Consider the following 17,054-nt stretch of genomic DNA (forward strand, 5'->3'; position numbering starts at 1 on the left):
TCTACTATCCACGCATTAAAACATTTTTCTGAAAAACACAAGCGTGTACATCAGTATTTCTCACATTATTGAAGCACAGTTTGTGCTGAATACAAAAACATGTTGGCCAGTACTATGTAATGAGTAGCTGAAATAAGTGCAAATCTATGGGCATGTCAAACATCTCAGGGGCCCAATATCCCCTCAGACCCCAGATGGTTAATTTACTCACCCACAGGTCATCCAAGATGTAGGTGACCCTTTTCTTCAGTAGAACATTTAAGAGGTTTTTTATCTGAATCTAGGGTTCTTGGTTATTCATATGATGACAGTGAAGGGTTTTTTTTAGATTAAAAATAAACCCATACAAACAAGTCTAAATTAATCCCTGTGGCTCCTGGTGACACACTTATGCATCTTGTGAAGTGAAGCCATTGGCCTTTGTAAGAAATTGAGTATTATTTACAATATTATTAGCTTTAATCCATAGCATGGTCAACAGATCTCTGCGCATGAGCAGTTGTAGTTTAATTTTGGGTAAGTTGCTTTAATAATGAAGGTGCAAGGGTGTGCGCTTGGATAAGAGGTCAGGAAATGCAGTTTGTTGATAGCGGTTAATAGATATTAGTGATTGCATCACCAGTACTTGTACATTCATCATCAAAAGCAAAAAGCAAACTACTGTAGGCTGTAATAAGCTAAAGCTAATAATATTGTAAATAATGTTACATTTTTACGAGTGTTGTCACGATACCAATATTTTGACTTGATTTTGGACTCATTTGTATGCGTTTATTTTTAAATCTAAAAAGCCCATCACCATTCACTGTCATTGTGAATGACCACGAACTCTGGGTTCAGCTGTAATTCCTCAATATTCTATTGAAGAAAATGACCAAAATCTTGAGCGACTAGAGGATGAGTAAATCAACAGGAAACTTTTATCTTTTGAGGTGAACTTTACCCCTTGATTTTATGCAACCTATGTGTTACTAGCAAATGTAAAAACCCAGTTATTGTCAAACAATAGCCTTAGCATCTCGAATGCCTTTTACTAACAATCCATCTCCTGCAATATTCACTTTCAGCCCATAAGTAGTTCTGCTGGTCTCAGTGTCTCCTAGTGGATGGTGTGTGATACTGCAATTCTGGCTCAGCTTCTCCCCATTGACTAGCTCTGTCTGTTCCAGCCCTCCTCCTCCAAAGAAGATGAAACTATTCGGCTTCAAAGAGGATCCTTTTGTGTTTCTGACAGAGGACGACCCCATCTTTCCTCCCATCCAGTGAGTGCTTTTCCTCTCCATTTACAAAGCCTCGCTGCTCAATACAACTCAAAACTGTTTTACACTCTGACATCTTGCTACAGTATTTGTCTGTCTTCACCATGCCTGAATAAATCTAGACTGGATTGCTGTTGTTTATGTAAATTATCATCTATTATGTTATACTTTCTAAGTGGCCATTCACATGAATCTTTTTTAAATAAAATAACAGTAAATGACAAAGAAAAAATCATTAGTGGCCACATTCATGATTTTAAAACATGGTGATTTTTTTTCTTTATCATTTACTGTTATAATTATTATTTTATATTATTCAGAATACAAACATTTTGTGTTTAGGTGTTCTAAAAAATTATCTTTTGTAAATACTTTGTTAATACCTACTTATAGTATTATAATATCTATTATTATTTTTATTATTATTATTATTATACTTTTATTAATTTGGGGTCACCACAGTGGAATGAACCGTCAACTTAACCAGCATATGTTTTATGCAGCTGATGCCCTTCCAGCTGCAATATTATATTATATTATATTACATTACATTACATTACATTACATTACATTATATTACATTATATTATATTATATTATATTATATTATATTATATTATATTATATTATATTATATTATATTATATCAGGACTTGACATTAACTTTTTTGACCACTGGGCATTGTGGCTAGTAGTTTTTCAACTCCACTAGCCATCGCCATTTTCACTAGACACAATTTGTTGTTGGTAAAATGTATTTTATATATGCATAAATCTGACTTTGCCATGCTAAAATTACTTGATTTTAAAGTTCTGTTATGGCCACATGACATCTTACTTATTTCACCTTGCTTGATAAGCATGAGCAAATGGATTGTGGTTTCATAATGTTGTGTTACAATTAGTTTTTATTTCACATGACTTTTCAGTGCTCAACACTCAGCATTTACCCCTTTTTTCTTAAATTTTCTCTAACCATACCAAAAATAAATAAATATTTAGTTGCCAAGAAATTTAAATAATGTGTCAAAACAAGCTAAATATAAAAAATACTATATAAGTATAAGCTGTATAATAAAAAAAAACTTTCAGTTACCTATATAAATAGAGAGTTAATCTCATATTAAAGCAGTGTTATTGTAAAGCAAAATTAAACCATATTAACAAAAATAACTTTTAGCAAAAGAAATCAGGTGAAAAAACATACCTTTTGCTGTAATGAAAGGATGATCACATACATGGTTAACGTTATTAATCTGTTCAAAGAATGGGTAAAGCGAAAGCAGCAACCACTGCTGCTTGCAAAAAGAAATAAAAAAGAAATAAAACCTCCAGCTATTAAAAGCAGCAGGACTGTGGGTCCAGTTTTTGTCCAGTTTGTGTCAAAGTGAACCAATCGCACAAGTTGCATTTCCAGGCACGGATGCTTCGCACAAAGAGAAGTGAGCGTGCAGGCTTTTAAGCAGTCACATCACCTGTGCGCGCTGAAGCCACTAAAGCTCTCGTCAGTGGACGAGGATAGTCTCCACGTGCGCATGACCATCCTCTCATTCGGTATTCATCGATTCATTTTTGTCTCCTCTCATGCTGGCCCTGGGCCATTTAGCCAACCCTATTGTTTAACTCTGCTTTTTAAGAAAACTACAATTTAAAAATCACCAAAGTGGCTGTGGGAGTGGCTGTCTAACCCGCCACAGCTGAAATCTACCATAATTTGGCATGTTAGCGAGTGTTGATGTCTATATTATATTGTATTATATTATATTGTATTGTTTTATATTATATTATATTATATTATCAATGGTCACATTCCTGTTTTCCTTTAATTTATTTAAATTTTATTTTCTTTAAGCCTGAAACATAACCAACAAAAATGATCTTGATAATATTAATAATACTACTAATACCAACATTAAAATGATTACCACTCACACTATAAGTAGCTTTTATGATGATCATTATTACAATTATCAGTACTCTGTTTTTGCAAACACACACATGCACATCTTGCTGCAGTATTTGTCAGCGCTCTCCATGCCTGAATAAATATGCTTTTGAGTAGGCTGGAGCCTTTTGTTTATGTGCGTAAAAAAAGGGTTTGTGTTATTTTGCTATACATCCTATGAGGCCAATCAGATGAATGGTTGATAGGATCATGATCATTCAGTTGCTGTGACTCGCTCTTTTGTTTGAGATGAATGTTATTTATTTTCTCACACAGATGCACAGTGCCACAGCGCTGGCAACCTGCCATTTTGACTTGTTGGAGACAACGCCTCTGCTCCATATGCCGTAGCATTTCCAGCGCTGTGGGCATATGTGCGTGTTTTCGTTTTTTTATTTTTGCACTTCTGTCTAACCATTAGGGATGGGCAAAGTCTTATGCTTGCAGTATACTGGTAAAAATGTTGGTTCTTCCAACAATGATTAGTCTTCCTATAATAATAGCAATAACTTACATTCTGATTTCAATCATTGTCTTTGCAATGAATAAATGCATTGAAGTAGCACATGCGTGATACAGAATACAGATCAGTCTGTTTACAAACAAAGATTTACTTCAAATTCCCTTCGTAATATCTTTGTTTGATATTTTTTGTGGCCAGACATTTCATTTCATAGAATGGAAAAAATCATCCTTTTATAAAAAAAATTGATTTTAATACGTTGATAAATTCTGTGATTAGCATCGCATTATAAAATGCATTAGATTCTTATAAAACTCCCAGCATATCATGAACTATTATTCATGTGTTTATTTACTTGATGTTTGATCAAATTAAGTGTTTGTCTTTACTTCTGTGATGCATATGTGGAGTTGTTGTTCCATGAGTCCCCTAGTTTGAACAGTATGAATGAAACATTATTCATATAAACTCATTATGTCCTATTTTGGTTAAAACAAATTGTAAATATTTTAATTCTGTATAAAAAAAAGTCTTTCAGTACATCTAAATTCTCATCATCCAGTATGTCTACATGGGCAAAAATATTTAATACAAAACTCTGATTAAATGCACAGATTTTGATTACCTTAATCCAACTAAAGTCATACTCAAAAACTAACACAAATCAAATGGAGTATTGTTGTTTTAGTCATAATATTGACTTATACAGAATAACAGAATAATTCAATTACTGATTGTCCATGTAAATACACTTGATAATCATATTACTGTAAGAAGGTCCACAAAATATTGTGATTTTTATATTCTTAAGTTTGTATCTCCCATACTGCAATTTCACAGATCCATTAAACCATGTCCACATACCTAATAACCTGCAGAATTTGCTTTAGCCTTCAAAACACTGACCATATATTTATTTCTTTATTTATTTAGTGAGGCTTTATTTTCATTTTGTCAACAGCAAGTCCTGCAGCTTATGCATATTGCTGGTTAAGGGTGGTGTTGAGGCATGAACTCTCTTTTCCAGATTTAACCACCATTTTCATGTCATGTGAATTTGAAGACCAAGAAATTGAGTGGAATTCTTCTGCATGTTCCTTAAAGCATTCTTGATGATTCTGACAGTTTGGCATGGCGCCTTATCCTGTTGCCATGAATGAGTGCACTTGGTCTGCAGCAATGTTCAGATACTGACAGCTGTCAGGAATAGTGGCATAATGGGTCCAAAAATTTTCCAAGAAAACATGGTCCATGGGGTAAAACCTCTGACATGGGCTTGTGTCATTAGACCATGTATCTATGTGCCACACCTATTAATCGCTATATCTACACCTGGCTGTTGATTGATTGAACCAGGAATCTTGGTTCATCAAATCAGAATTTTTTTTTTCCAATCCTCAATGGTTTAATCTTGATGATCTTGAGTCCATGTGTAGTAGGCGACTGTGTGTAGGTAGCATGAGGATGTTTGAGTCATTGTCTACACAGCCTTTTAAGCAGAGGACTCTTGAAGATCTGAGACATTGCCCTGGTCACCAATATTAGCTGCTGGTGATTTGTTGCACTGTAGCATTGCAGAGGCGGTGGACAATAAATGATCATCTCTGAGATATGCATCAAATGCAGCTGGGTGACATTTAAAAAAAAAAAAAAAATTGTTGGACCATCTGTTTACCACTTTCGACACGTACTCTCTACAGCACAGGTCTCAAACTCGATTCCTGGAGGGCCGCATCTCTGAACAGTTTTGTTTCAACCCTTATTAAACACTGCTGATCCAACTAATTAAGGTGTTCAAGACTGCTAGAGACTATTAAGCAGGTGTGAGTTGGAGTTGGTTGGAGATAAGGCGGCCACGATTACACTAATATGTTTTAGATTTAAAACTGCATTTTAGAATAAAAGCGATCCCCGTCCACACTGGCGTTTTACCCAGCATTTTTGAACAGATCTCCGTCCACACTACGCTGCTGAAAATGCTCATCACGTGACCACACACACACGGTGGCATGCACTGCAGCGATGAGAGCTGTGCACGTCAGACTGTTCATCAAGGATCTACCGCTAAATCTAATATCACTATATTTGTGACAATAACGTGATATTTCATTCTTGTTGTCTATCTAACGACACATTTCCCGACTTTGGTCTTTTGAATCTATTACTTGTTCTCGGGTAACGTGTTTTGGCTAAGCGCAAAGATACGTTTGTTTGTGAATGAGGGTTTGTGGATGTTTCCCAGAGATGGGTTGAGGCTGGAAGGGCATGCGCTGAGTATAAACGTGCTGGATAAGTTGGCGGTACATTCCGCTGTGGCGACCCCGGATTAATAAAGGGACTACTATACTTTTATAATGGCCATTATTACTGATTATTAAACTGATTTTCAACAAAAAAGAGGGTATATTTCACATTTTAAATGAAAATGAAATGAGGCAGTTTTATTATTAATATGCATATAGTGAAGATAACGTTCCTATAAATATGAAGCTACACCACAACGCCTCAACTTTTTCAGTGCCTGTTAAGTTGCTAATTTCAAAATGAAAATAGGCAGTTCTCATATCATGTTTTCATTTTATTGTTAAAGTAAAACTACGTAGCCAGGGTGATGTAAATGATGTTATACAGTACACTGTTCCCTTTGAAGATTTACCTGACCTTTCCTTGGGAGTTTGTTTTCCATATCAAACTTCATAGTCTGAACTAACAAGGAGAGGATGCAAGACTGAACTTTTTTATTTAGGTTACTTAATATTGAGGAAAAAAACTCAATCAACCTCCGTTTTCAGATGTCTCCGTTTTCCCCCATCCACACTAACATGGAGCTGCAGTGTTTTAAAATGAAAGTGGCCTCTTCAGCGTTTCCAAAAAGTTAAATTTTAAAGTTTTTAGCAAAACTTTTGCGTTTTAAAACTAAATTAGTTTAAACAGGGCCTAAAGTATGCAGAGCTTTGGCCATCCAGGAATTGAGTATGGGACCACTGTTCTACAGTGACACCTGAACACAAGGTGTGCCTCTGTACAATGTAAGTTTCAAGAAACACTGCCATCACTATTTGTCTTCATTGAAACCCAGATAAATATTCACCGTTTTAAAAAAAAAGTCCTTTAATAAGTTTTTATTGAAAAGACCAATTCAAGAAAAATGATTCATTTTACATATTTTGTCCACATATTATATAAAGACAGAAATAAAATGAATAAAAATAAACCTAACCACATCACAAACAATCTCTCAGACTAGTTTACAAAGATCTGTTTAAATTGCAGAGTGTGATGATAAGAATATAAAAACATTACATACAAATGATGCATTAGTTCATAGAGCTTTAGTCAAGGTAACAGACAAAAGGAGGCCAGATTTTGTGAAATTTATAAGCATTCTGTTCATACACAAATAACTACTGACCGAAAGCTGGTTACATGCATGCACACTGCATTGTGACGCAACACAGAACCGCAATGTAAACACGTACACACTAGCAATTAATTTAAATGTTTAAGATATGAGGAATTAATTATTGAAAGATGGTGTTTAGACTGATGTGTATTCATTGCATAGACCTTTTTCTTGGAACGCAAAATAACCCATTAAGCTTTGCGTGTATGCGCAAGGAGAATGCGAAGAACTTCCGGTCGGCAGCTGATGTGTCACATTTGGACGGCTTTGAAACGATAATTTTAATCTATTTTACCTGCTTTTATCCTCTTTGAACTAATACTGTTGTCCATCAGCACCGTCTCTTGAACTGATCATTTAAAGAAATGCGATCTAATAGGATGGAAAACAGCTGCTGTAAGGCATTTTCCCCTCGTTGTCAGACAGCATCTTCTGCAGTTTAAATGAAGCCTCGTCATCGCTAAAGTCAACATTTTCTCTTTATTTCAAATATATAACCAGCCCAAACAAATGTAATTCACCAAAATGTTTGACACACACACGTAGCCTGTACTCTGCCACTGACACACTGATTTAATAACTGTGACAAAGTGAAAATATAGACTAGTGTCATTTCAAAATGACAGAAAAACACAACGTGGTGAATACAACACATGAAATAAAACACAAACGGCTCGCGATTAGAATTAACAGCAAATCAGCCAGCAGAGTATCAATAACAGACTTTTATTGGTCATTTTTGTAAATTGCACGACTTTCTTACCTGTTAAGTTTCATGCCAGTACTCTGGTTTGCTCTCTCTCTCTCTCTTTCTCTCTCTCTGTTTCTCTCTCTCTCTCTCTCTCTCTCTCTCTCTCTCTCTCTCTCTGTGCATGTGCGTGTGTGTGTTAAAGAGCCGCTGAGCTAACAGCTGACAGGCCGGGAACGCACACACACTGTATTTCTGACGGCAGACACGTGAACTAGGAGAACGTTTATCTAGATTATAATGGCTTTAACAGACACATTTCTAAGTTGTGTGTCACAAAAACACTCTGTTATCCAATAAAAACGTTATTGAAACCCATTTTCGGAGCGAAAATTACCAGTTGTACACGCTGTAAACAGAAGTTTTTAGCATTCTACCGGAAGAAGCTGATTGCTAGGGCGCCCTCCATGCAGCAGCCATGAAAAAGGTCTATATCACATATAAAATTTATTGTATTAATTTAGTCATTATATGGTGTAATAACTGTTATATTGCTTAAAATAAAATGTGCCACATAATTGTCCATTTGAACTAATCACCATTCATTTGCAAAATGCCCTCATTGCTTCAGAATTGGATGTTCATAATGCAGTGGCTCATCTGTGTATATTTCTTTGTCTGCCCCAGATCTTTCTATGACCTTTCTCCAGATTTCCCCAAGCTTAATGTGTTGACTCGAACTCATGAAGGGAAGAAGAGGCACCTGTACATGGTCTCCAAAGAGCTGCGCAATGTCCTTCTGAACAACAGTGAACGAATGAAGGCAAGAAACAAACACACACACACACACGTACGTTTATCAGTGCTAGCAGTGATTGAGGCTGGCGTTCAGGCAGATGGGGACAGCAGCTTCACTATGATCTCATCTCTATCTGCGCTCTAGTGCCTTCACATTCATCAAGTATGAAACAACCATCTGCTGCTGATGTAAACAGACATCACTGGAGTTACACTAGAACAAAGAACCGCACTGTAGAAACCTTTTGGTGGAGTATTTGGGATATGAGGAATTAATTATTGTAAGATGGTGTTTGGACACTGATACGTATTCATTGTTTATTATGTACACAAAGGGTCTCAAAGTATTTAAAGTTGATAAATCAATTTAGAGAAATTTGAGGCCCTTAAAAGTTATTAAAAAGTCTTAAATACTTTTTTGCATGATGTTAAATTGTGTATCATTTTGATTATATCATGTATATATGCTACAGTTTGCCTGAATTTAATCTGTGAATATTGGGATGCTGTGTCGTTTATGAAATCGATAAAAACCTGCACACTGCTTTGTTTACTCCAGTAACCAAGGTAACACCGTTATTCCTGCTGGTCTATTGGCACCTCCTTCTGGATTGGCGTATTTATTTATTATATTAATATTGTTTCTTACAATCAGTAGTTAGTAAATGTACTACAAATTATTATGTCACTCGTTGAAACCAAAATTATCTATGAATATTAAAATGTGTGGAAAGGGTCTTAAAATAAATCTTAAAATAGTTTTAAAAGTTTTTACATTTCTCTCTCTGATTCCCTAATAAAACAATGATGTAATAATTTCAAGTAGCAAGTAAGTGACTACTAATTACTACTGTTGTTCATACTACTACTACTACCACTACTACAAATAATAATCATAATAATAAAATTAATAATAATAGTAGTAGTTGTTGTTAATAATAATAATAATTATTATTAGTAGTAGTAGTAGTAGTAGTAGTAGTAGTAGTAGTAGTAGTATATGTATTTGTTGTTTTGCTACTCTAATAATGTTCATAATAGCAATGTATGTACTATTATATAACAATGATGTAATTATTACATGTAAGTGACTACTAATTACTACTGTTGCTGAAACTACTACTACTAATAATAATAATAATAATAGTTGTTGTTGGTGGTTTTATTATAATTATTATTTTTTTATTATTATTATTATTATTATAGGTAGCGGTCTACAGTTGCAGATATAGATAGGTTTTTTTGTTTGTTCATGTCTGAATTGCCTTTATTTCTGCAGGTTATAAACACAGGAGTGAAAGTCTTGTCCAGAAATAATGATGGAGAACAGTTTGGTTGTGCTTTCAGACTGGCACAGGAGGTGGGTGTTTTAAAACAATAGTTTGTAAAAAAAATAAAATAAATAAAGGTACAGAAAGTGTAACAGTTTGTTATGTCTTTAAGATTTAGCTCAAGGGGTTAGAGGTAACAATTTGATGTGACTCAATTTGATGAGAGTAGGTGACAAAATAGGAAAATAATTTAATTTATTTAGAAAAGTGAAAAGAATTCAAACAGCAAGATACTATGTACAAGTTAGCGTATATCATAAAAATAAAATAAATCAGTTAATGTATGATGTTCAGGGAAAGAGGATTTCAAGTGACACCAAATAAAAGAAAGCAATATTAACAAAAACCCCAAACTGGCTGAAAATTATCCTCTAAACTGCTTAATAGAAAATAAATAAAATAGATCTATGCTTCTAACAAAAATGCGTATAAAACAGCGAGCGGTGCTCACTTTTAGGCATGTGTGTACAGTGGTCCCTCATTGTTTTTGGGAGTTACGTTCTAAAAAATAACCCACAGTAGGCCAAATTCGTGAAGTAGTCCGCTTTATTTTTTCAATTATTATAGAGGTTTTAAGGCTATAAAACCCCTCACTACACAATTTATACACTTTTCTCAGACAAGCATTAACATTTTCACATTTTTCTGTAAATTTGGCGAGCTGAAGACATTTTGTACTGTACAGGAGACACAGCATAAAGGAGATTGATTGACAATGGTCTAAAGCCTGTCAGGACACAGAACACAATGCTCTTATCATGAGGCAAAACACAATGTGCTGTAGAAAAAAAAGCATGTTAAATTGCATGAAAAAAACTGTATAAACATTTGAATTTTCTGCGTGTTGCAAGATGTAGGTCACGGGACATCTAAACTCCTCAATTTCCAAGGGATTTCTAAAAACTGACGATCAGGGGCCGTGAATAGGGTTATAACAATTCACTGTGAGTCAGTTGAAAATCATTATAATTATAATCTACAACTGTTTAAACCGGTACAAATGCTGAATGAATCGCGATACATGTTTTAAACAGAGGGGGTGCTGGTTACAGGCACAAACTCGCTTTACCTGCACATCAGCGGCAAGCAAGAGGTAGAGCGGCAGAGTAAAATGACAGCTAACAAAACAACGAATATAATGCAGCCACAGTAAAAAAAAAAACTACCGTCACAGACATCTGTGCGTAAAAAGCTCTTAATAGACCAAACCACACGGAGCAGAGGATTGGCAGCTCCGCGAGCTCTAACGAATGCTAACGTTAAGGATATCACATAATGCATCAGTGTTTTCATGGTGAAAGTGAGATGTTTTTCAGACTAAATAAGAAAGCTGTGCTGTTGTAGAACCAGGTATTAGATTGTTTCTTTTTTACCCTAGCTTTTTAAATTTAGTTTATGCATATCTTAATATTTAGCTAGTTATATTTTATATTATAATCAGTATTTGATGCTAGTGGACAGTCTCCTGAATCAGAGGGCTTATTGACCACCTCTGTACACACTGATCTCTGGTTTAGGACAGGCTTTCCTCTCCATACCAGCCATCTCAGTCCCCAGTGAAAGAGTTTTTTCATCAGCAGGGGACATTGTAAATGTGGAAAGACCTCAGCTTATACTAGAAAACATAGATATTCTGATATTTCTTTCAAAAAAATGTCAAATGCTATCGCAGTCACAGTTTTAGTTTGTTTATGTTAAGGAGTCTTTACTTTTTATTTGGGTTTTGTTTTAAAATTCTAATTTATTTATTGCACAAAAGATTTTATTTTGTAAAAAAAAATGTGTAGCATTTGAGAAAAATGAAAGGGCTCTCGTTCACCTTAAATTTTTCTCAAATAATTTAGTTTAAAAAATTGTGACTGAATTGTGAGATTAGTATCGTGAGTATCAAATCGTGAGTCAGGTGAATCATTACATCCCTAGTCGTGAAATATTGTAAAATTGTACAACAACTGAGACGATAACTGAATCAAACTCTAAAGTCAAGTCAACACAATAAATCAACATAACACAAGCCAAAAAACATTCATAGCAAAAAAGCAAGCAAGGCAAAAATTAGGAGAGCGAGCTTCCACGCTAATGTCCCTTTAAACTTTGAGCTTCCTTTCTCATTGGCAGCGAAGGTGATGCTGTCACATAGATTAACGATGACTGATGTATCCACAAACGAATAGGAAACTGACCGACAGAGAGAGAGGGAGTGCACAAGCAAAATAACACAAGCACGTACATTGGGCCATAACCATATTTTAATTATTCTATATATGCAACACATAAATTAAATATGAAATGTTATGATGTAAATTGGTACTGGACAATCTTTAATAAATGTACCTGTAGTAAATGGTTTTAAAGAGATCTCTTTTAAGTAGAGATTAAAGAAACAGAAGTTTAATCCTAGAGCTATTTCTGCAAGACATAATGGTTGCGTTTCACATGTGATTTTAATCAAAAAGGCTTTGGAAATTAAGTCATACTGCGGTAATCGGCCTATAATTAAAGAAACACTCAGTTTTCTCAGATGTTTTTTTTGCTCAAAAACTAGGTTCAGTGGTCTATAGGGAAACCAGTTAATCTTAATGTGCCGTTAATAACCTCAGCTTGCCTGTCTCTCAGCTCCAGAGGGAACTTTCATTACCGTTTTCCACAACAGTGCATTGATTTTTAGCTTGAGGATGATCTGTTATGTTCCCATAGTTGGAGAAATAGATTCAAATATGTCTGCTGCTGCTTTTCAATGCTGATTTAATAAGAGATTTGTGTGCAACACAAAAGCGGTACTTGTGTTTGTACGCTGTATGTAATAGAAAAGTGAGTTGTCTGTTGTCTTTCTTTAGGGTGTTTACACATTGTGCCCATATATCAGAGCCCGAATCATCAACATCAGTGTGGAGGACGTGAAAGTTCTGCTCACACAGGAAAACCCTTTCCTCAGCAAACTTGGAGATGAAGCTCACATGCAGGCTAAGAAACTTGGTCAGTGTCCTAATGATGCCTTCTGTTCTTGCAGTGTTTGTAATCTGAAATTGATCTGAAAATTGTATGCATGTGCTTTTTTCGTAATTGTCATCTGGAAATTTGTCACAACATAAATAATGCACACTAAATCCTAATTGTCTGTATTATAAATTGATGAATGGCATCTTTGTATTGTTTCTTAAAAAGAAATATGAAAGAAAATACTGGTTCTGTCCAATCTTGATATAAGAGGAAGAAGAGTTCCATCATGCTGTTTTTCCAAGCTTTTCACAATCATGTGCCACCTTATGTTCTGTTTTATAAAATGCGTCAAATTAGGTATCATTCTGGATTTTGGCTTTAAGTTCTCAAAAGTCCTCTCAAGATGCTTGCTCCAGATTCAAAATATTGGACATTTTGGAATCGCTTGACTTGATCATAAGACATCTTTATAATCATAATGTGACGTGATAAATGTGAATGAGATTTTATGCATGCTTATGACAACTGTCATTAAGTGTCATTTGCTTAGTTATGTCCCTTTAAATGCAATGAGGACATTGTTTGGGATGTTTTTATGACATTTTTACTTGAATACATCACAATCTGTGACCATAACTTGACATTATCAAAACAACTTGTTATAAAATATTATTTTATTGTGTGACAGTCTTACTTGCCAGTTGAGTGAGCACACTTTCGTTCTGCCCTATCAGAATTGTGCAATTGAACTACGGCCACAATAAAAAAGAAAACAAACAGGAAAGCACGGATGAGTGGGATGATGGCATCTGCTGCTTTAGAAGCATTAATAGACAAATTAATATCAAAGAAAACTAGCATTTGTATTATGGGAATGTTTTGGTTTTAAAGTCACAGACACCCAACAAAAACAGGTCATTTTTAAGAGCTGTTGCAGAATTGTTGCCACAGCTTACAGATTATTTAGCTGGACCTTGACTACAAAATTAAATCATAAGTCAAATCGCAACTGGCAAAAAAATCCCAATTAGATATTTTCCCTAAATGGCACAGCCCTACCATGATGTATAAAATAATTAATATAAATTAACCAGTGGGACAATTGTGTAATGTTTTAGTATTAACATAAGGACATATGTCCAGCGACACGTTTTATCCTGAGCCACAGGCATTTTTCATTGAGAGCTCTGTGTTTTTAAAATGCCAAGAGTGTGACTGGGTGCTCTTTGACTCTATGTTAAAACTGCATTTAGACCCCTTAATGTTATGAGTGCTGTTGGGATGTGAAGAGACTTTCATCCAGCATTACAAAAAATAGTTTTTAAATCAAATCGCCTACTTTGCCTTTTAATCCCTTTCATAATACACTGCTCTAAAAAGTTCTTCTTTTTTTTCCTTTGTAGAAATGGGCAGCATTGTTTTGCGATACCTACCAGATCCAAAGTAAGTACTATTTATTTTTGTTAACTGTATTTCTCTAACAAAAAACTCAAGAAGATTGATTGGACTTGATTTCTAAACTAGTCTACTGTCTTTCTTAAAGCTGTTCTTTTGTATGACAGACCATAACTTCATAAATTCTGTACCTAGAAAGCTGGAAAAGGCTAGTTGTCCATGTAGGCAGTAGACCAATATGGGAAACTGGGATTGAAACAGATATATAATACAAATACAGGAGCTCTAAATCAAATGCATGGCAGACATCACACTTTTTAAAAAAGAGTAGTTAAACAATATTTTGTTGTGTGTTGATATGATAGTATGGAAAAATCCTTAAAGATTTTATTTCTAGAAAAAAAAAAGATAAATAACCTTATCATTTACTCCATTGTGATTTGAGTTTCTTATCTTGAATGAAAAAAAGATTTTTTGACGAATGCTAGTTGTTAGGACCCATTGACTTAGTAGGAACAAAATATCACTAGGAAAGGCAATTGGTGCCAGCAACCAACAATTTTCAAAATGTTTTTGTTCAACAAAAGAACCTCAAATAGGTTTTGAACAAATAAATGGTGGATAAATTGTAATTAAGAACCGTTGCACAAATTAATGTTATGGTGCCAATCGTCTCGTATGTATATGAACACTATTGATGTCCAATAACTGTAAATAAAAACATAATGGACTAAATTAATGGTGTTTACCTGGATTGGATATATTCATCATCAAATAATAGTATTATCAAAAGGAAAAAAAAAACATACATCAAATAAGCAGACGCTTGCGCAAAATAATAATTAAAGAAAAGTTTACAATATAAGTTGTAAAAGCATAATGTTGATTGCTCACAAATCAAACAATGAAGACACCAATATAAAAGTTACTAGGAGGTTGAAATAAAGCTGCTTCATACGACTCTTGCACGTGTGGTTCTATAATGAACAAATAACGTTTATACAAATAACGTAATAAAGTCTCATCAGCAGCACTGCAAATGTGCTGCGTTATAGCCATACAATATACGTTTGTATTATAATAATGCAGACATCAACTTAAATACTCAAACATCACATCAACAATTTAGCAGTTGTACATCAATTAAACAGAAATAACTGACAATCGTTGTAATATAATTTAATATATTCTCAACCAAAACTTGTCCCTTTAAGGCAAGTCATTTCACTCGGCAGCCAGCTTTGAAACACCTCTTGGGCACCATGCTCGGGCATTCTGTCTGAATGGGGAAATGCCAAATTTTCCAAAACTGCTTGCCAAGTTTATGATTGAATTTCATTTTAGGAATCACCAATAAAGTTAAACAGCAACTCTGTCTTTAGTTTCATTTCTAAACATCCAAATCTCACAAAATCTGCAGAAACTCATGTCTGTTCAGAGCCCCTCCCCCAGAGAATCCTCAGTTTATACCAATCAATGATTGGCTCTTGTACAAGAAGGTGGGAGTTAATCACTATATAGCGATCTATGATTGGCTCCTGTGCTAGAAGACGGGGCTTTATTCACCATTTTGACCGTTAAAATTTTCCCCATTCAAAAAAAAAAAATATATATAAATGACATGTCATGTGTATTCTGTAGTCTTTGGCGAGACTTCAGCACCACGTTTTAGGAATATTAAAACCAATTCGCTGTCAGTCCAGATTATGATAAAGTCTTCTGTAGTTCACAAAGTGGAGGGGCTGCAGGACGAGACAATAATCTACTGTATTTGCTGCATTACAGATGATTGTAGGACCTCTACTATCACATTGCCATTCCTGGAATGATTCACTCTCCATTGATTTATTTGGGTGGTTCTAAACTAAAATTTTACTGATTCGCGGTCACGTGACTCACTAAATAAGTCACATCTTTTTTTAAATCAGAGACATCATAATCGTTGTACAACACCTCTTTTAAATGTGCATAAACGATTTTTACATCATTTTACATAAATAACTATGTGATGTCATAAGGGTGTCACGATTTCGATTTTAAATTTAAATCGATCGAAATGTATGCTCTATTTCGATTATCGAATCAAAAAATAGAATCGTCGATGCTGCCACGCCCCCATGTCATGTCAGCTTGGCTTGCCAAGCAGGAAAAAAACACGCTTGTTGAAGTGCTTGTTAAACAGCAGATGCAGGAGAACCGTTGACAGAGCTTAAACCCTCTCCTCTTTCAATAAAGTCGCCGGTGTGAAAGCATTTTGGATTTCCAGTGAGTTATGTTGACAACGGTTGTGTTGTCGACAAAAAAAACACAGTTTTGCAAGCTCTGCTATGTACGTATTAAGGTTCATCAGATAGACAACACCGGTATCGCAAACCTCTCCCCCGCCCCCGTTGCAAATCCGCTCGCGAAAAGTACACACTCAGGCCGTGTTTACACTAACATGTCTTTGTTTTTAAATGGCATTTTAGAACGACAACAATTTGACATCCACAGTGGCGTGTAGCATTTCTGAGCAACCCTCTTTCCATCCTCACTACTGCTGAAAACGCACTTCACGTGACCACACACAGACACAGACGCACACACAGCCATGCGCTCGAGACAGCAGGTCCAGGCAGTCAGAAGATCAGTCGACTGCTTCAATCTTTCACTCACTTGTACTTAGTCATTTTAGCAAACACCTCAGATACTGTTGGCTGGTTCCTGTTGGTTGTGCACCTTTTTTACTGATGCCATTTTAACGACACAGATCACTGCCTATTCACGAGTCCCGCAGAAAAAGTGATTGACAGGTAGTAATTATGTGTGTAACTTGCCTTTATTCATTTACTG

The 17,054-nt window shown here is 35.1% G+C and overlaps 1 protein-coding gene across 2 annotated transcripts in view; it reads left to right on the forward strand.

Moving 5' to 3' along the window:
* Positions 1 to 17,054, forward strand: part of nsun2 (NOP2/Sun RNA methyltransferase 2) — a 43,692-nt gene that overhangs the window by 18,717 nt on the left and 7,921 nt on the right. Inside the window, exons 14-18 of one of the 2 annotated variants that reach the window (XR_015515753.1) lie at positions 1,170 to 1,262; positions 8,446 to 8,581; positions 9,836 to 9,916; positions 12,725 to 12,863; positions 14,231 to 16,585. Coding sequence is in view for 1 of the 2 variants with exons in the window: in NM_199711.1 (NP_956005.1) it covers positions 1,170 to 1,262; positions 8,446 to 8,581; positions 9,836 to 9,916; positions 12,725 to 12,863; positions 14,231 to 14,270 (489 nt within the window). In the remaining variant the exon portion in view is untranslated. 2 annotated transcript variants of the gene reach the window in all.

Source organism: Danio rerio, chromosome 19, assembly GCF_052040795.2.
Source record: "Danio rerio strain M-AB ecotype USA chromosome 19, GRCz13ab, whole genome shotgun sequence".
Taxonomy (NCBI): domain Eukaryota; kingdom Metazoa; phylum Chordata; class Actinopteri; order Cypriniformes; family Danionidae; genus Danio; species Danio rerio.